Source organism: Oryctolagus cuniculus, chromosome 12 (genome assembly GCF_964237555.1).
Source record: "Oryctolagus cuniculus chromosome 12, mOryCun1.1, whole genome shotgun sequence".
Lineage (NCBI taxonomy): Eukaryota > Metazoa > Chordata > Mammalia > Lagomorpha > Leporidae > Oryctolagus > Oryctolagus cuniculus.
The window spans coordinates 100,240,081-100,260,412 of NC_091443.1; the positions used below are offsets into that span (position 1 = coordinate 100,240,081).

General features: G+C 56.5%; 2 protein-coding genes across 4 annotated transcripts; both read left to right on the forward strand.

Annotated features, from left to right (window-relative positions):
- The first annotated feature begins 49 nt into the window (after positions 1-49).
- Positions 50-11,640, forward strand: TTLL13 (tubulin tyrosine ligase like 13). Of its 3 annotated transcripts, none has more exons than XM_008275329.4 (16): positions 50-318; positions 640-892; positions 1,152-1,192; positions 1,935-2,053; positions 3,321-3,451; positions 3,680-3,836; positions 4,228-4,371; positions 4,697-4,782; positions 5,069-5,300; positions 5,837-6,021; positions 8,537-8,722; positions 8,944-9,124; positions 9,436-9,615; positions 10,207-10,525; positions 10,894-11,134; positions 11,249-11,640. In XM_008275329.4, coding segments are annotated over exons 1-16 (2,727 nt in total). In that variant the 5' UTR covers positions 50-317; the 3' UTR covers positions 11,520-11,640. The 3 variants fall into 3 exon arrangements, with proteins under 3 accessions (XP_008273551.3, XP_008273552.1, XP_069910652.1); XM_008275330.4 differs by having other exon boundaries at positions 814-892; XM_070054551.1 differs by lacking the exon at positions 50-318 and having other exon boundaries at positions 642-774.
- A 175-nt stretch (positions 11,641-11,815) lies between these two features.
- NGRN (neugrin, neurite outgrowth associated) lies at positions 11,816-17,018 on the forward strand. The gene is made up of 3 exons (XM_051829911.2): positions 11,816-12,048; positions 12,438-12,548; positions 16,056-17,018. The coding sequence occupies exons 1-3, from the start codon at positions 11,885-11,887 to the stop codon at positions 16,630-16,632; spliced, it is 852 nt and encodes a 283-aa protein (XP_051685871.1). The 5' UTR covers positions 11,816-11,884; the 3' UTR covers positions 16,633-17,018.
- The last annotated feature ends 3,314 nt before the right edge of the window (positions 17,019-20,332 follow it).

The window sequence follows — 20,332 nt, forward strand, 5'->3', positions numbered from 1 at the left end:
GCGGCCGCCGCCGCCGCCGGGATCTCGGAGCTACGCGCGACCCCTGAGGGGGAGCGGGCTCCCCCCTCGCGACCGGAGGGGACAGGCGGTCCTGCGGCACGGCGAGGCGGCCCCGGAAGCCGGGCAGCACCCAGGAAGAGCTGGAGCTGTCGGAGGGTGGACATGAGCGACCCTCGGAGTCCAGCCCCGGGCTCCTAGGGGCGGACCCAGCAGCCCCTCAGCTCTCCTGGGAACCTGGAGTGGACGGCGTCCGCTGTGGGCTCTCCCCGCCGCCCTCAGAGCCCAAGGGGTCTCCTCCGCCATCCAGCCCTGGCCCCAGTGTGTAAAACATAAGAGAAGCCTGGGACAGGGAAATCAGGGAAATGGGCCTGCCTAGGAGACCTTGGGTATCTGGTTGTCTTAATAGCAGATTTTCCCCAGCCTAACCCCCGCAAACAAAGCCATGGTCATGGCCCTGCTGTCTCTGTCCAAACCTGCGTGCGCCGCGATGTTGTATGAGCCAGTGCGGTCCGGGACGGCTCCGTAGCCCCGGGCATCCCCCGCCCCTGCAGCCACACTGACCGTCAAGGTCCTGGGAGGGGGGGGGTGGACTCCCCGCGGGAGGTCTGCCGGGTCATTCATCCCCACCTCCTCCCGCAGTGCCTGGGAGGATGGAGCCCAGCACCTGTAAGAGCAGCGGCTCAGAAGAGGACGAGGGCCCCCAGGAGGAGTGTGTTGAAGGGGAAGCTCCCGCTCCGTCTAACCCTTCACCGCAGGCACCCCTAAAGGATGAATGTAAGGCATTTGAGAATGGGATTCCCTTATCCATTGTAGCCAAGAAAATTCCAAAGAAAATCATAGCCCCAACCGATGACTTAGAAGCTGGGAGGAGAAAGAGAAGGCGGAAACACAGGTAACCTCTCCCAGGACCCCTCGCCCCTGGCCGTCCCTTCAGCCTTCCACGGGCCGGGGTCTCAGGTCCTCCTGGTAGCCTTCGCAGCGGGGAAAGAGCTGGTGCGACAGAAGCAAAACCCGGAACCACTCTTGGGCTGGCTGCACCTGGAATGCCAGCCCGCCTGTGTCCCCCTAGCTGTGACTCTGCGAGCTCTCCCTGGGGTGCCTGGCAGCCCGGGGTCCGTGTGTGTCTCCCACTCTGCCTGGTTTTCTTCCAGACTCCTGGCCATCAATCTGACCAGCTGCAAGTATGAGAGTGGTGAGTGAGAGCCCGGCTCCTCACACGGGGGGACACCTGCCCTTGCTGCTCCCACCGTGGGAGGGCCACAGTTGGTAACCAGGAAGGCAAATGGCCGAGAGTCACTACTGCCCCCTTTCCCGATTTTACCAGGGATGAGAAAAAGTTAAAACAGTTTTTTAAAGGATTAAAAAAAAAAAAAAAGATGTATTTGGAAGGCAGAGAGAGAGAATCTTCTATCCACTGGTTTGCTCCCCGAATGGCCACAACAATCAGGACTGGGCCAGGCTGAAGCCAGGAGCCTGGAACTCCATCCGTGTCTCCCACGTGGGCCCCACGCACTTAGGCGGTCTTCTGCTGCCTTCCCAGGTGCATTAATGGAGCCGGGTAGGAAGTGGAGCAGCCGGGACTCGAACTGGCACTCAAATGAAACACTGGTGTCGCAGGGGGCAGTGTAACTCTGCCAGCCCCTTTTAAGGAAGCTTTGAAGGGGCTTCAGTTGTTAAAAAGTAAACAAAAAACTTCCCAGCTAGGTTAGCAATCTTCCCCCCTTCCTGTCCCCACCGGCATCCGTGCAAGGGCCCCTGGCACAGAGGACAGACAGGAGCCGAGACCCTGTTTCCAGCTCTCTCTGCCCCGTGCTTTGGAAGGGCCCTGGCAGCCTCCCGATCTTGGAGCTGCCCCGAGGTGGGGTGGTCCTGACCCATCCCAGCTGCGGTTCTAGGGCTTGTGGCTGCCTGCCCTGACCTTGCTGTCTCCGCAGTGCGACGGGCAGCCCAAGTGTGTGGCCTGAAGGAGGTGGGGGAGGAGGAAGAGTGGACTGTGTACTGGACAGACTGCTCCGTGTCGCTGGAACGAGTCATGGAAATGAAGAGGTTCCAGGTACCAACATCCAGGGGGCACCCGAGGCTGCCGCTCTGTGACTGAGTCCCTGTGCAGGCGGGGAAGGCCACACCCTAGGGGCCCCTGTTCCACTTGGGTCCGGGGCACATCTATTTCCTGAAGGAAGCGTCCGGTGTGCATCGTGTGCTCTGCCTGGTGGCACCTGTGGCGGATGAGCTGGACCTGGGGAGCAGCCTGGGAGGCAGCTTCCTTGAAAGTCCGGGTGGAATTCTGCCGGGCAGCGAGGAAGATGGGCCAGGATCCGCGAGAGGAATGTGACGGCCTCATTGTTTTGTTTTAATTCTCAAATTGGGTTTTGTGGTGCTATTAGCAATTGAGATGGCCACACGTGGCTGGGTGACAGGGATTTGTGCTGAGCCCCCTGGTGGAGATCCCTGGAGGTGCAGACGTCAGGATGCGCTTACCTGAACTAGGACGGCTAAGATGGCACAGGACTTGATCACCCCAAGGGCCTCTGCTCGATCTGTGGTCTGCCATTGCCCCAGGTGTTGTGACACAACATAGGGCTGGAATTTCAAAGGCTCTGCAGGCTGATCTGGGGGGTAGGGGAGAGCCAGGAGGGCTCCCAGAGATAGTCTTAGCAGAGGAGCCCCAGAGAGGGCAGGAGGTGGAGCGGCTACAGACGGCCAGGCCAACAGCTGTGAGCTGGGAAGGCTGGGGCTTCCTGTGCACCAGGCTAAGTGCTTTCACACCGCCTCGCTTCACCAACAGCCCCAAGAGGCGGGTGTCCCTTGAAGAAGAGGACCCCAGGCCCAGAGAGACCAGGTACACCCAGGTGGTGACGAGAAAGGCAGTAAGCAGCACTCCACCTTAGCCCAGGGCTGGTGCTGCTGGTCAGAGCGGCCAGGGGTTCCGGCAGGCGCCCCGGCAATGCCGTGTCCTCCGGGGGCCGTGGCGGCAGTCCCGGGGCTGCTGGCCACAGTCCTTTGAGAAATGTTGTCATCTAACACACCTTGGGCTGATTTGCACCCCTGATGCTTCTGGGACCTGTCCTGGTGTCCAGCGGGAAGTTACAAGGTGGCTCCGAGGTCAAAATTCTGGCTCCTGGATGCTCTTCCTCCCGCCTCTCACTTCTTACCCTCAGCGTGGCTGTGTCAGGAGGAGGCCAAGGAGAGGTTCCTCTCCGGCCTCAGGGAAGCTTCCGGTTCTCCCTCTTATGGTGCTCAGTCTTGCTCCTGCTCTGAGGCTGCCCGAGCCCCCCAGGAACCGCCGCTTCTGCCGTAAACCCACCTGCGCCTCGTTTCAGAAAATCAACCACTTCCCCGGCATGACGGAAATCTGTCGCAAAGATTTGCTGGCGCGGAACCTCAACCGCATGCAGAAACTCTACCCCTCTGAGTACAGCATCTTCCCCCGCACCTGGTGCCTCCCGGCAGAGTGAGTGGAGCCCGGCTCCCCACCGACACCGCCCTCCGCTCCCTCCAGTGGCCTAGGAGTTGCTTGGCGGGGTGGCAGCGGGGCAAGGACAATTTCAGCTGGGTCAAAGGATGTGGGTCTGAGCCCGGGTGCTCCAGGACGAGCCTGGACTAGATAGCGGGAAGCCGTCCCTGGGGGTGGGGGGACAGCCAGGCTGCAACCCTTGACCAGCCCCCTGCCCACATGTAGCTACGGGGACTTCCAGTCCTACGGCCGCCAGCGAAAGACGCGCACTTACATCTGCAAGCCCGACAGTGGCTGTCAGGGACGCGGCATCTTCATCACTCGAAATCCCCGGGACATCAAGCCGGGGGAGCACATGATTTGCCAGCAATACATCTCCAAGGTGAAGGGCGTCCCGCCCCCGGCCCTTGGGGGCGCCTCCCGTCTCCCACACCCCAGAGGAAGCGGTCGGAGGCTCCCACCATTTCTGCTGCCTGCTCCCCCCTCCTCCACCCCACCCCGCCACCGTGATCTTGGAGGCAGCATGGAACCAGCCCTGGGTTTGGATCTTCAATTTTCCATTTCTTAGATCATGTGGCCTTCAGGCAGGCTTCTTACCTTGCTATGCCTGTTTGTGTTATTTGTTAAATGAGCACAGCACAGCCACCGCTTGACATGGCTGTGAAAGTTACCACGAGTTGTTAGGTGTGTGAAGCGCTTAAAGCGGTGTGGGGCCCGCCTTGAGGAACGCGAAGGAGTCACCGTCACCCCCTCGCGGCCTTGCACGCTCTCAGCCCTTCCTCATCGACGGCTTCAAGTTCGACATGCGTGTCTACGTCCTGATCACATCCTGCGACCCCCTGCGGATCTTCATGTACGAGGAGGGCCTGGCCCGCTTTGCCACCATGCCCTACGTGGAGCCCAGCTCTAACAACCTGGTAAGGGGGCTGGGCGGCACCCCCGTCCCTCCCACTGCCACGGGAGCCCAAGCTCCAGGAATGTCCAAGGTAGAGAGGTTTGCCACTGACACCGGAGGACGAGGAAGGAAGGGAGGAGCCAGTGACAGCTGTGAGGAGAGCATTGTGGAGGGGTGGGGACTGAGGAAAAGTCACCCTCTGTGGAAGCCCAGCACAACCTCTTCTTTGAGGAGGGCAGTCCCCTGGTGGGGAGGGACAGGAGCGAGCAATTCTGAGGAGCAGGGGTGACAAACAGGCAACAAAGGGCCTGCGAGGAGGGCTGCGACGGTGGGGCTGCTCTTCCCAGGATGACGTCTGTATGCACCTGACCAACTATGCCATCAACAAGCACAATGAGAATTTTGTGCGGGATGATGCCGTGGGCAGTAAGAGGTACTCCCGACTCCGACTCCTTGGTTCCTGCCTCCTCTGCCCCTTAGCCGTACAGCCTCAGAAGCTCAGGAAAACTCTGCCTCCACAGCCCCTTGCCCCCTGCCTGAGCTCTTAAGTGCAGCCCCAAACCCCACCTGGTAGCTCATTCCCGCTCCCCGCTGCCAGAGGCCCCAAGGCAGCACTGGGTGCAGGCACAGAGTGTGGGTTAGTGCCCGAGAGCCTGCTGCCTGTGGCCAGGCCCTGCTGGCCTGTCGGGAGGTCTTCCTCTGAGCCCTGGGCCTCACAGGAAGCTGTCAACACTGAACACCTGGCTACGTGAGCACAGCTATGAGCCTCGAGAGCTGTGGGGGGACATTGAGGACATCATCATCAAAACCGTCATCTCGGCCCATTCTGTTCTCCGCCACAACTACCGAACCTGTTTCCCCCAATACCTGAGCGGAGGTACATGTGCTTGTTTTGAGATCCTTGGCTTTGACATCTTGCTGGACCACAAGCTAAAGCCCTGGCTGCTGGAGGTGAGGCTTCTCCTTGAACGGGACACCAGGTGGTGGCTCGGGCAGAACCGGGGGGCGGGGGGGGGCGTGGAAGCCCTAGGGTGGGGCGGGAACCTGCAGCTGTGCGACGGCCACCCTTGGAAGCTGCTGAGTCAAACCTCGGCGGCCTCTGGCTCTAGCGCCGCAATCCAGATGTGGGGTCCCCCGTGTCACTTGTGTAAGCCGTGACTCTAAGACACCACTCTATCCAGAAGCCACACTGTCTGGTTTGCTCCTGCCAGCCTGTGACTTGGAGAGATCTCCGTCAGAGTCCCGTGGCCTGGGGCGCCACGGCATCCGGCCTCCCTGGCCGAGGCCACCGCAGGGAAGGTCTCTCCTACCCACTCCAGTGAGGCCCACAAGAGACCCACCTGCCAAGGCAACCATGTGTTTAAGCGGGTGATTTTGTGTGGGCCGTGAACGTCTGTAAACATCCCAGTGACCCTGGGCGGAGCAAGGCTCCCCCTCCCCACCCCACCCCCTGTAGGGAGCAGGTGGGTAATGAGTCCTCCCGGCAGGTAAACCACTCTCCCAGCTTCACCACGGACTCGCGCCTGGACCGCGAGGTGAAGGACGCGCTCCTCTGTGACGCCATGACCCTGGTCAACCTCCGCGGCTGTGACAAGAAGAAGGTGATGGAGGAAGACAAGCGGCGAGTGAAGGAGCGGCTGTTCCAGTGCCACGCACAGCCCCGAGAGCCCAGGTGCGCCGGGTGTCTGCCCTGTCTCACTGTGTCTTCTCCACTACTACTCTCCCTGCAGCCCAAGTCTCTCAGGGAGGAGGAGCCTGCGGAACAAACAGAACAACGAAAAAAGCGAACACTGTGGGGCTGATTTGCTTGTAAGACCAATTTTGGCAGAGAAAATAATACAGTTTGTATCATAAACAGTTTGTTCAACATTCAGAAGATACGATGAGGGCCAGGCGTTTGGCCTAGTGGGCAGGATGCTCCGCTCCCAAATCAGAGGACCTGGCTTTGCCAGCTGGCTCCACTCCTGACTGCGGCTTCCTGCGAGTGTTGACCCTGGGGAGCAGCAGTGATGGCTCACTTGGGTCCCTACCACCCACTCGGGAGGCCTGCACGGAGTTCCTGGCTCCCAGCTTCCTGGCAGGCATCCAAGGGATGACCCGCTGATGAGACTTCTCTATGCCTCTCACTTTAAAAAAAAAAAAAAAAAAAAAAAAGGAGAAGAAGAAAATAGCAGTGAAGTCATTTCTCCCCCTCTTCTACCCAGTCTTCCTCCCCAGAGCCAATCAGCCAAGCACGGAGGGAACTTATCTGTGTGTTCATGCAAAGCAATGTTTCCATTTATTCAGTTGCCTAATGCCTACTCCCTCTGCCACCTGCTTAGCCATGTATTTTATTTTCATATTAGAACACGAGGAAATTTATGTGATTTTATTAACTGTTTTTTGTTTTTAAAGCTTTTTATTTATTTGAGAGGTAGAGCTGCAGACAGAAAGAGAGATGTCTTCCATCTGATGGTTCACTCCCCAATTGGCCCCAAAGGCTGGAGCTGAGCCAAGCCAAAACCAGAAGTCAGGAGCTTCTGGGTCTCCCATGCAGGTGCAGGGGTCCAAGGACTTGGGCCATCTTCTACTGCTTTCCCAGGCCATAGCAGAGAGCTGGATCAGAAGAGGAGCAGCCGGCACTAGAACTGGCACCCATATGGGATGCCGGCACTGCAGGCGATGGCTTTCCCCACTACGTCACGGCAAAGGGCCAGTCAAAATTTTTTATATAAAAGTGAGGACAGATGGTTGGGAACTACTGGACTAAATGGGCAGAAGTACAATTATACACTAGGCAGGCATTTAAAAATATTGCTGTGTGACCCCATTTTGAAAGAGCAAGGGCCGGCCCCGCGGCTCACTAGGCTAATCCTCCACCTGTGGCACTGGCACCCCGGGTTCTAGTCCTGGTCGGGGCGCCAGATTCTGTCCCAGTTGCTCCTCTTCCAGTCCAGCTCTCTGCTGTGGAGTGCAGTGGAGGATGGCCCAAGTGCTTGGGCCCTGCACCTGCATGGGAGACCAGGAGAAGCACCTGGCTCCTGGCTTCAGATCAGCGCGGTGCGCTGGCCGTAGCGGCCATTGGAGGGTGAACCAACGGCAAAGGAAGACCTTTCTCTCTGTCTCTCTCTCTCACTGTCCACTCTGCCTGTCAAAAATCAAAAAAATAAAATAAAATAAAAGAGAGAGAGAGCAAGAATGAGAGCAGTGAGAGCAGACACATGAGCTAGTGAGAGGCAAAACCAGGATCTCAACTCCGGAGGTCCATCCCTAACTCCTAGCACACAACCAATACACTAATTACATTAAGATCATGGGATCATGGGAGGTTGAAATCTTTTTTTTTTTTTTTTTGCTCTTCTATATTTTCTGTAGTAAATATGTATTACTATCTTTAATTTAAAAAGATTTATTTTGCGCCAGTGCCGTGGCTCACTTGGTTAATCCTCTGCCTGCAGCACCGGCATCCCATATGGATGCCAGATTCTGTCCCGGTTGCTCCTCTTCCAGGCCAGCTCTCTGCTGTGGCCCGGGAAGGCAGTGGAGGATGGCCCAAGTGCTTGGGCCCTGCACTTGCAGGGGAGACTGGGAGGAAGCACCTGGCTCCTGGCTTTGGATCGGCGTAGCTCCAGCTGTAGCAGCCATTTAGGGGGGTGAACCAACAGAAGGAAGATCTTTCTCTCTGTCTCTCTCACTGTCTAACTCTTTCTCTCAAGTAAATTTAAAAAAGATTTATTTTATTGATTTGAAAGTCAGAGAGAGAGGGGGCGATCTTCCATCTGCTGGTTCACTCCCCAAATGGCCACAACACACAGGGCTGCTCCAGGCTAAAGGCAGGAGTCTGGAACTTGAGTCATCTGGGTCTCCCACATGGGTGGCAGGAACCCAAGTACTCTAACCATCTCCTGCTGCTTTGCCAGGTGCATTAGCAGGGAGCTGGATCGGAAGTAGAGCAGCAGGACTCCAACCAGCACTCATATGTGATGTTGGCATTGCAGGGAGTGGCTTAACCCACTGCACCTCAATGCTGGCCCCTGTATTACCCTTTCTAATCAGAAACCTAAAAGCCTATACATGTGGGGTTTGCCAAAGACAGGCCTGGCAGCTTTGCCCACATGGTCAGAGGCATGGGTGGCCAAGCAGCTGGTGGGAGGCTCTAGAAGCCTCAGCTGGTCCCCCCTGGTCTCCCCTCTGCTTGGTTTCCCCAGGCGGGAACAGGTCGAGTCCTCGCATTTGGCAATGTTGGACCAGCAGCGCTACGAGGATTCCCACCTTGGGGGATACCGGCGCATCTACCCTGGGCCCAACATGGAGAAGTACGCTCCCTTCTTCAAACACAACAGCTCCCTCTTCCAGGAGACCGCAGCCTCCAAGGCCAGGGAGGAGTGTGCCAGGTACTTTGTCCCGCGTGCTCCTCTGTACCCGGGGAGCCCACTGCTTGCCAGCAGCAGGAGAGGAGCTGCAGCCCGTCTCTTAATCGGTCTCTTAATGATGCTGGCTGTTTCGTCCAGAGAACAGAGCCTAACTTCCTCCTCTTCCCACCCATTTTCCCTCAGCCCCCTTCTCCCCAACACGCTTTCTCCAGTGTCTGAAGCTGCCTGCTGTGTCTTGTCAGGCAGCAGCTGGAAGAGATCCGCCTGAAGCAGGAACAGCAGGACACCTCGGGTGCTCGACGGCGAAAGGAAAGCAAGGACCAGAACCAGGGCGAATCTGCCGGGGAGAGGAGCCGCGCCAGGCCGAGGCCCCGGGGCCCTGCCACTCACCTGGCCCACAGGAACCGGATCCAGGAGAGAGAGGTGTCGGGGGCTTTGTGGCTCTTACCTTCCTGCAGGCAAATGGGTCGGGACTCCTGGAGGAAGGAATATGCTGTCTTCTCCTCCCCTTGTATGAGAGAGAGGGAGAGAGAGAGGAGGGAGAGAGAGAGGAGTTTCTAATCAGTGAGTCTGACTTTTTGGGACAGGAAGGTGAGAGAATGGACAGCAAAGGGAGCCTTGCATAGACTGAGGGAAGGGAGGGCAGGTAGGCAGGCGGCCCGCGGCGCTCCTGGCTGAGGGTGTCTGCGCCGCATCCTTGGAGAGCCTGCATTTCTCTCTGCTGTACCTTGTAGCTGGTCCCAGTGCACCTGGACACCATGCAACCTCAAGATATTGTGGAAGAGGAGGAGCTGGAGCGGTTGAAGGCCCTGATACAAAGGGAGAATCTTATCCGAAGCATGGGTATCATACAGCAGCTCACCCGCATGCTGCACCCCAGTCACCAGGGCCAGAAAAAGCCTCATGAGTATCGGGTGAGGGTCCTTACGAAGCTTCCTCCCCCAGACCCAGGGAAGCAGGGCTGTGGGACCGACACATGGTGGTGGTGGCACCAGAGGAGGTTTATGTGATGGTATCCATCAGCGGAGCCTGGGAAAGCAGAGTGCGGCTGGGCCTGGGAGAGGGTCTGTTGGTTTCACCTGTTCCCAGGCTCCCTCGTTTTTGAGAGTGACAACCACCAAGGCATGGTCCCTGACCCTCTCAATTATCAGAGACTTGTTCTATATATTTGGTCTTATAGTCCCCCCAGACCCAATGACTGGCAGACAGCAAGGCCACCACCCCTCCCTTGGTGGCTTCTGAGTCATTTTCTCCCAAGCACTGCCAGTGCCCCGGATCTAAAAGGAGAGAAGTCAACAGTCTTGGGTCAACAGTCTGGCTGCACTCACTCTTCCCCGGGCTGGTGGCAAACCTCTTGGGTCCTGTTGTCTCTGGCTGAACCCCAAAGGAGTAACTGGGTACGCAGTGGCCATGGCCGAGAGGAGATTTTTTTCAGCGACCCGTTTCTTCCGACACTCCACCTGGCCTCCCAAGAGATGTGGTAAGAGGCTGCTCTTCTCCTCCAGCCTAGATGTCACCAGGACGGGCCGGGCAATCAGGAGCCACAGACGGTGAATCTGGTCCCACTGATGCTCCTGAGAGGCCCTGCCGCGAGGCAGGTCGCTCCTCACCTCCTGCACCTGGTTCGGCCCCAGGAATTGATCCCTAGGATCTTAGGGCCGCTGACAAACGTGGACGCTGCGGTTCCACACCAGCCCCGGTGCCACCTGCAGTCCAAGAGCCTCAGCTGGACAGGAGACCCAGCAGTCATCAGCTCCCGTTTCTTGTCAATGAAGAGATCCGGGAGGCACTATTTTTCCAGCACTAGATTCAGGCTCACTGGCAGTAAGTATAGGAAACTAGCCTTTGGTCATTGCGACCTGTGTCAATTCCCACTAGCAACTACTGCCGACGGGATGCTCCCAAGAGACAATACGGCACTTAGAGCAGTACCGGGAGCGGGGGAGGGGAGAGGGCCGGTGTGTTGCCCTCTTTGTAATGCACGGGTCCTGCCGTGCTAGAAATGGTAGCGCTACAGCATCTCAGCCCCGGTTAACAGGGAACGGGACAAGGAAACATCCCAACTGTAACACCTGGTGGGCGGCATCCAGCGTGGGAAGCCGCTCCCCTGTGCTGGTGACTGGAGCACAGGTGGGAAAGAGGTGAGGACAGCTCTAAGTATCAGCTCTGAGGGGCCCATGTTTCCACTGCAGAAGGCCAAGCCAGCAGAAGGCTAGAAGCCATAAACCGCACCCTGACGGGATCAGTGCCGCCCCCCCTAACCCCAAAGCAGGGCTACCTTCTGCGACCGGAGAGAGCGGCGAGTGAATCATGGACTGGATGCACTTTGCCCTCCATGATACATTCTGAACACATAGCGACCAAGCGCCTCACCCTCTGCCGCGCCTCTGCACCCGCACAGCGTTCCGGTGCCCTCAACATCACCCAGCACAGGTAAACGCAGGAGGGAAAGCCCAGCACCGGACCTCTCCTGGAGACGCCCCTGCGGTGCCCCAAGCGGCAGAGGGCCTTCGATCTGCCCAACGAACGACGGCCACCGGGTTCCAGTTTGACACAGGACCCTCGACTGCGTAAGGCCAAAAGACACCGAGAATTCCTCAACGCCCTAAGACTGCTCGGGGATCCACGAAGACTCAACGGCGAAGGGGAGCCACGGCTGGCCATCGCGCTCATCACTGCTCGTCAAGCCTTAGCCCGTGCTTTACTCGCTGGGCGCTGGGTTCGAACCCTGGGTGCGGCCTGGGGCTGGAGATCAACCAGGCGACAAGGAGCCCCGTCCCCGGAGGAGCCGAGTGCCCACCGCACGGCGCTTGGGTAGCCTCAGCAGCCGGCCAAGGGGCGCCCTTCCCGCCGCAGTGGTGGGGACAGGCCTGGGCAGGCTGGGCAAAGGGGGCGGCTTTTGGCAATTGAATCTTTTTATTAAAGTTTATGTCGTTTTCCAGGCGCGTCCTGTACCTCAATTCGACCCTCGCCTTCCTCTAGGAAACCCCTCACCACTGTTAAGAGGCGGCGAGGGTGGGGCGCAACCAACCAAGAGCCCAGATCTCCCCGGCCCGCGAGCCGGATGGACGGGCTACCCTCCCCTACTTCCGGTCCCGGGACGCCTTCCGCTTCCGGTTCCGCCCTTCAGCTTCCGGTGCTGCCGCGTCCAGTGCTGCGAGCAGAAGCTGCGTGTGCCTCGACATGGCGGGTACCCTGAGCCTGTGGCTGGGCGGGCGTGTCCGCGCTGCCGTCTCTCGCTGTGGGTTCGCGACCCGGGGCGTGGCGGGCCCGGGCCCGGTGGGCCGCGAGCCGGACCCCGATTCCGACTGGGAGCCTGAAGAGCGGGAGCTGCAGGAGCTGGAGAGGTACCAGCTCCTCCTCGGGCCCTCGGCTTGAAGCAGGGCTCTCGGCGCCCCGGCGCTCCAGGCCACGCCCCCTTGGCGCCGGGCGTCCTGCCGTGGCGTGCGCAGCGGCCCGTGTGTCGTCTTCCCCTTTGTCAGGGCGCAGGGGAGGTGTGTTCGGCTCCCTGGGGACCGCCGGTCTCCTCGCCCGTGGCGTATTTCATCGTGTGTGTAGAGTTCGGCTTGCTTGTGGGCAGTTACTGTTCTAGATGTTAGGTTCCAGGGGGCGGTGCACGGAGCAGCAGCACGCCGGCGCCCTCGGCCCGGCCGCCCCGTGATTCAGCCCCGAGCCAGGCTCTTCAAAACCCACCTTGCTTCCACGCGTGGCTCCTGCCACTGGTTCTCTCCCCCAGCACCCTGAAACGACAGAAAAAAGCAATCCGATTCCAGAAGATTCGGAGGCAAATGGAGGCGCCTGGTGCCCCGCCCAGAACCCTGACGTGGGAGTCCATGGAGCAGATCCGGTAAGGCTGGGGGGACCTTGCCGTGATGACGGGTGGAGGATAACTAGGGTCTCGAGCGCGGGTTTGACTCCCTGGGTCTGTTTATAGGATTTTTTTTTCTTTTTTGGAAAAATTAAAGTGACAGCAAGATACCTTCCATCTGCTGATGGAGTCCCCAGATGCCCTCGACAGCATGGCTGGACCAGGCCCGAGCCAGGATCTCAGAATTCCAGCCAGGGCTCCCACGTGGGCGGCGGGCACCCCAGGACTTGGGCCGTCTTCTCGCCTTAGAAGCTGGTCATGGGGACCCTGATTGGCAGCGGAACAGCCATGACGGAACCCACTGAGGCCCTGCAGGCGGCACCTCCGGCTCCATAGTGCCCACCCACGCTTCTCTTTCTGTTGTTGAAGTTTTCTGGCAGAAAACAGAGTAATGCGTTGTTCCATAAGCCTGGCATCTAGGTTTAGCAATTTTTGACATCACACAATTGGTTGTCACTTTCAACATAACACAGCTGGTCACAGCACAAAATTTTTGCTGAAATTTTAAAATAGTAGATTGCAAACACCTCAACATTTAATTTCTGAATAGTAGATCTTGATGTTCTTTCTTGATTTTGGTAACTGCAGTTACACAGATAGAGGGAGAGAGGTAGCAAGATCTTCCATCATGGATCAGAAGTGGAGGGCCGGTGCCGCGGCTCACTAGGCTAATCCTCCACCTGCGGTGCTGGCACCCTGGGTTTTAGTCCCGGTTGGGGCGCCGAATTCTGTCCCAGTTGCCCCTCTTCCAGGCCAGCTCTGCTGTGGTCCAGGAGTGCAGTGGAGGATGGCCCAGGTGCTTGGGCCCTGCACCCCATGGGAGACCAGGAGAAGCACCTGGCTCCTGCCTTCGGATCGGTGCAGCACGCCGGCCGCAGCGGCCATTTGGGGGGTGAACCAACGGAAGGAAGACGTTTCTCTCTGTGTCTCTCACTGTCTAGCTCTGCCTGTCAAAAAAAAAAAAAAAAAAAAAGAGCAGCCGGGATGTGAACCATTGCCCATACGGGGTGCTGAGTGTCACAGCGGCAGCTGTACCCTCTGTGCCACAATGCCGTCACCCGTGGTGTTCTTAACCTAATGGGGCTCCCAGTCCTGGTTACGTGGTTAATGCGCATTTTCCTGAAGAGAGAATCTATTTTAGAGCATCTTTAAAGGGCTCGTTTTTAAGTTGTAAAATTTTTTTGTTGTTGTTGTGCTAACAGTGAACATTATTTGTCCCGCTGGTCTCCTGTGGGTACAGTTTTTGGTGTGTTTAAACACCTGTGATGCCGTGAATTCGTGGGGAGTGGGTTCTCACGGCTCAGGCCCCTTCCCACGTGTGCCACCTGGGCTTTTCTGGGTGGAGCCGGCTGGCGCCTCAGTTGAACCGGGTGCCTCTCTCTGACTTCCTCCTGGCTCTGATGGTTTTCCTCCACACGTTTCAGGAAGCCCTCTTGCCTCCTAGGGTGCTTATGCTCAGTGCGCACAAGGACTCTCCTGGCCGGAATCTGGCCAGTGCCAACCGCAAGCGGAGTGATGCCGCCGACTCTGCTGGTGGCGCCGTGGCCTCCAGGGGGCGCTCCTTTATGAACAGTTCCCGTTCCCTTGATGTCTGCGCTGTCGCCTTTCTTGTAAATGCGCAAAGGCAGAACCCCGTGTTTTCTCCAGATGCCTGGAGAACACGTATCGGGTGCCTCTCCTCTTTCTCTTTCTGTTCATCATCTTGGCGAGTTACTGAAGATGAGGGTTCTGGCTGAAAAGCCTATGGGTGGCCAGCGCCGCGGCTCAATAGGCTAATCCTCCACCTGTGGTGCCGGTACACCGGGTTCTAGTCCCGGTTGCTCCTCTTCCAGTCCAGCTCTCTGCTATGGCCCGGGAGTGCAGTGGAGGATGGCCCAAGTGCTTGGGCCCTGCACCCCATGGGAGACCAGGAGAAGCACCTGGCTCCTGGCTTTGGATCAGCACGGTGCGCCGGCTGCAGCGCAGCGGCCATTGGAGAGTGAACCAAGGGTAAAAGGAAGACCTTTCTCTCTGTCTGTCTCTCTCACTGTCCACTCTGCATGTCAAAAAAAAAAAAAAAAAAAAAGCCTATGGGTACAGTTTTTTAAATAGTTTTTGTGTCTTTTTCCAGATTTCTTTATGCAAATACAATCACATATGAATATAAGTGTTTTTTTTTTTTTAATTTATTTTACTTATTTGAAAGGCAGAGCCACAGAGGGAGAAAGAGAGCTTCCATCCACTGGTTCATTCCCCAAATGGCCACAACAACTGGGGCTGGGCCAGTCCCGCGCTAGGAGCCCCTCCCAGGTCTCCCACATGAGTGCAGGGACCCAAGGGCCAGGGCCATCCTCTGCTTCTTTCCCTGGTGCATTAGCAGTGAGCCAGATCGGAGGTGGAGCAGCTGGGACTTGAACCAGCACACATATGGGATGCCAGCACCACAGGCAGCAGCTTAACCTGCTATGCCACAGTGCCAGCCCCCCCAAATATGAATTATTTTCACTGTCTCGCTCATGAAAAGAAACATACTATAAATAAGTTGCTTTGGGGCCAGCTGGAGTAGGTTGGGCCTCTGCCTGCCATGCCAGCATCCCGTCTGGGCATGGATTGGAGACCTGGCTGCTCCACTTCTAATCCAGCTCCCTGCTGGTGCACCTGGGAAAGCAGCGGCTGACGGCCCCAGTCCTTGAGCCCCTGCGCTCACAGGGGACACCTGGAAGAAGCAGCCATCTGGGGAGTGAAACAGCTTACAGAAGGTCTCTCTCACTAACTCTGTCCTCTTTGTGACTCTGCCTTTCAGATGGAAATATGTGTGTGTGTGTATTCATTTATTTTAGATTTCATTTATTTATTTGAAAGGGAGAGGTACAGAGAGAGGGAGAGACAGAGATCTGTAAATCGACCACTGAGAGAGCTTGAGAATAGAAAGCTACTCATGAGGTTGCACCGCCTGAAATCCTTCCCTGGCTCACGTCACCTAAATGCAAGGTGATCTTGCCCCTGCCTGGCCTTTGAGCCGAGTCCCAGCAGAGCTGCTGATCGGCGTTTCACGTGCTGTCCTCCCTCCTCACCCCTCCCCTCTCTTGACATGACTGCTTTTCAACCCTGCAGACCAGCTTTAGCTTGGACTTCTTGATGAGGGCCTAGTCCGGGCTGTTTGTTGGTGACTTGGTTGCCCACCCCTGGGTTTCCCTTTTGGTGTTCTCCCTGCAGCCTAATAGTCACCATGCAGCCATCTGTGTTAAACTGTGTGCCCCTGGAAGGAAGGGGAGTCCTTCGTCCCAGGATCTAAGGTGGGTGTTAGACAGCAGTGGGAGGTGTTGAGCTGACACCACGAGGGGTGCGATGTTGCTGATGGCACGCGGGAATGGAACACAGCCATTTAACTGGCACAGAGTGTGCTAATACCTGTAGTTCCCCCAAGCCCTCCTTTTGCTTCTCACTAATCTTATCGAGAGCTATTCTAATAGGACACTCAACTTGAAAACCTCCTTTTTTCCACAGGTATCTGCATAAGGAGTTTGCAGAGACCTGGTCAGTTCCCAGGTTGGCTGAAGGCTTTGATGTCAGCACTGATGTGATCCGAAGGGTTTTAAAAAGCAAATTTGTACCCTCCTTGGAACAGAAACTGAAGCAGGATCAGAAAGTCCTTGAGCGAGTTGGGCTCGCCCACGCACCGCCGCGGCTCCCTGCAGGCCACTCTGTGTCAGGGGCTTTGCTGGTGCCAGGAGATGAAGCCTCATCCAAAGGTCAGAGTCCCAGCACAGCTCTGAGAGCAGTCGCAAACACGCCTGGTGCAGGTTCACCAAGGAGACAAAAAGGAAGGAATCCAGGACCCCAGGGCCCGCAGGAGGAGGGCTTGGTGCCTGAAGCTGCAGCCTGGGCTCGGCAGAGGGAGCTTCCGAAGTCCCCCACTCGGGACTGCACGCGGCCCAGAAGAAAGGGGAGCCAGCCGTCGAGTGACGGGAAGCTGGAAGACTTGAAGGCGGGGGGAGCTGGTGCCCAGAACTTCAGCAGCAAAGTAGTGCAGAGGGGGCGGGAGTTCTTTGACAGCAATGGGAACTTCCTGTACAGAATCTGAGCGGGGTCTGCCTTGTGAAGCACAGGTGGGCCGGTGTTTTCAGAACTGCCTGGCTTTCTGCGTGTGGGTCAGCACCTTGCGATGGAGGAAGTGGGCGGTGGAAGCCGCAGCTGCCTGGGTAGAGGGAAGCTGTCCGGAGCACTGCGCCGTCCGCCCCCTGTGAATCTCCATGCTCGCCCTTCTTGCCCGGGCTCTGTGTTGCAAGCCAGTGTTGCATGTGTTAGGAGCTTCTGTGATTCTTGTGCAATATACATTAGGGAGGAGGTGAAAAGTTTGCCTTCTGACCTCATTTCCTTGTCGATGAGTGAACACTAGCAGTTCTGGAACTGCCCGGTCAATTGGTTATTTCCTTACGTGTAGAAAAATAAAGTGAAAACGTAGCAGTCTGTGTTGCCTCGTGGTCTCTGGGGTGTGAGGTTTCTGAACCTTGGAGAGCAGGAAATGGGAAAGGAGGGGGATGGATTCCATGGGGAGACAGCTGGGCTGAGAGAAATCCCCAGGAGGGGGCTCTGTAGAGCACCCTGCTTGGTGAGGGTGGGGTACTTTTGGTGGTGGTTTGCCTTTTTAAGGATATCTGTGAGAAAGGATTTGAGAGATCAGCCATCTGCCGGCTCCGTAACAGTGGGCTGGGCCAAGTGAAAGGGAGAAAGCCAGAGCTCCGCGCAGGTGGCAGGAACCCAAGGACTTGAGCCATTATCTGCTACCTTCCTGGCGTGTGAAAGGCAGGACAACCAGAGATCTTCCATCTGCTGGCTCACTCCCCTAATGGCAGCAACAGCCCAGGCTGGGCCAGGCCGAAGCAAGTAGCCAGTAACTTACTCCAAGTGCCACACAGGTTGCTAGGGCTCAAGTACTTGAGCCATCTTCCTCTGCTTTCTTGGGTGCATTAGCAGGGAGCTGGATCTGAAGCAGAGTGCTTGGGATGCAAACCGGCCCTGCATTGTAGGATGTTGGCATTGCAAGCAGCGACTTAAACGGCTGTGCCACTCTTTTTTTTCTTTTTAAGGATTTAGTTGAAAGGCAGAGGGACAGAACTTCCGTCTGGGAGGCTGGAATATGGTATGGGAGGCAGTTTCTGTTTGTTCCACTGGGTTGGGGTCGTGAGAGTCCATAGGTCCTGTCCCCAGGCACTCCAGTGTGGGGACACGGTGAACATCAGCACCGCACTGGGTGAGGTGGAGCTGCACTTTGGGGCCCAGGTGACGAGGCTCCACGGCAGCGCCTCACAGCGGTGTTGGGGCCCCGCTGGAGAGGCTGGCAAACCACAGTGGAGAGGACTTGTGTCCCTGTGTCCCGTGGGCTCATGCTTCGCTCGTGTGCTTCAGGGGGGTGTCAGAGTGAAATCTACCGTCTACCCAGTCTGCCTTGCTCTCAGCCAAGAGTCAAGCCCACTAAGGGGGAGGGAGAGGGGCTCAGCATAAAATCCTAGGTGAATCTTTGAAGCCCATTGTGAGAGGAGAAGGTTTGCTTTTTGTTGAACCTTGTAGCATAGAACTTTTCAAACACAAAAGTAGAATGTTATGGTGCACTGAACTGTGTACCCATCACCCAGCTTCAACAAGTGGTTCTCCTTGGGGCCGGTGCTGTGCCGTAGTGGGTAAAGCTGCCCTCTGCAGTGCCAGCATCCCATGTGGGCACCAGTTCGAGTCCTCGCTGCTCTATTCCAGTCCAGCTCTCTGCTGTGGCCTAGGAAAGCAGTAGAAGACGGCCCAAATGCTTGGGCCCCTGTACCTGCATGGGAGACCAGGAAGAAGCTCCTGGCTCCTGACTTAGGATCAGCGCAGGTCCGGAGAGTGAATGAGAGGATGGAAGATCTCTCTGTCATTTTGTGTAACTCTGACATTCAAATAAATAAATCTTTAAAAAATAATTATTGGCCGGCACCACGGCTCAATAGGCTAATCCTCTGAGGCACCGGCACCGCGGGTTCTAGTCTCGGTCGGAGCACCAGATTCTGTCCCAGTTGCTCCTCTTCCAGGCCAGCTCTCTGCTGTGGCCAGGGAGTGCAGTGGAGGGCCCTGCACCCCATGGGAGACCAGGAGAAGCACCTGGCTCCTGCCTTCGGATCAGCGCGGTGCGCCGGCCGCAGCGGCCAGTGGGGGGTGAACCAATGGAAGGAAGACCTTTCTCCTCTGTCTTTCTCTCTCACTGTCCACTCTGCCTGTCAGAAAAATAATAATAATTATCAAATTGAAATATTAAAAAAATGGTCCATCTTTTCATTTATTACCCATATACTTGCCCTACTCTCTCTAGGTAATTTTAGAGCAATCCCAGATACCGTATTATTTCATCTGTGTAAGTATGTACTTCCAAGAGATAAGGAGTCTTTTTTTTTTTTTTTTTTTTTTAGATTTATTTAACTTTTTGAGAGGCAGAGAGAGAGCTCTTCCATCTGCTGGTTCACTCCCCAGATGGCTGCAAACCGAAGCCAGGAGCAAAGCAGGTGGTGGCTTTACCTGCTACACCATAGCACCGGCCTCTTATTTTCCTTTTTAATATCAACATACAAACCATTTTTAGACCTGGAAAGTTTTGGTAGCTCCTTAACACCAGCTGATAGCCTGACCGTGGGCTCTCCTTGTTCCGGAAGCTACTTTTACACTTGGTTTCTTTGGGCTCACACACTGCAACGTTACATCTTGTTGCAATGTCCCCTGAGCATCTTTTACTCTCAAGTGGTTTGCCCTGCACATTTTCCCCTTGCCACTTACTTTTTGGGGAGGATGAGTGATTTCTTGTATCTTAGATTACAGCTGACTTCATTTCTGTGATGTCTTAAAGGCGGCCCTAGGGGCTGGTGCTCCGCCCACACCCGTGTGATGGTGTGACCGAGCAGTTCAGGCATTGCCAGGCTGCTCCCCGCCTGTCTTCATAAGCCTTTTTTTTTTTTTTTTTTAGATTTATTTATTTATTTGAAAGGTTACACAGAGAAGAGGCAGAGAGAAAGAGAGAGAGAGAGAGAGAGATCCTCTATCCGCTGGTTCACTCTCCAATTGGCCGCAATGGCCAGAGCTGTGCTGATCCTAAGCCAGCAGCCAGGAGCTTCTTCTGGGTCTCACACGCGGGTGCAGGGGCCCAAGGACTTGGGCCATCTTCCACTGCTTTCCCAGGCCATAGCAGAGAGCTGGATCGGAAGTGGAGCAGCCGGGACTGCAGGCGGAGGCTTTACCTGCCACGCCACAGCGGCGGCCCCATCAGCTTTCTTTTTTATCAAGATAGGTACGGGTCTGCCATTACCCTATATTTACTTCTCAGTCCCCATCCCTAAGGCGATCACTTCTCTGAAAATCATTTCGCCCCAGGTTAGTTTCCCTAGCTTCCCAGCTGGCTTGTTTTTATTGAGTCTGCTGCAGTCTCTCCATTTTCCCACAATGGGCATTGACGAGTCAAAGCTCCCACTTCAGAGGGCCACGCAGCCGGCGGGAGTAAGCTTCCTCCTCCGTCCCCGTCTCTGAAGCCAGAGATCCCCGGCCCGCGGCTCAGTTTGATTGACAGCGAAGACCTCAGCGATCGGCACCTTCCAGACTGCGTCGGTTTCGCCCATTCTACGGAGTTGTTGAAAACCGAGCAAGGGCCCAGCTTTAGGGAGCCAGGAGCCTTAAAAAATTATCTCGAGTATAATCACTTCATCCTAGGAAAATTTCCTGCGGCCAGGAACTCGATGGAAGAGTCCGTTAGTGCCTCCGCTTTTTCGAAT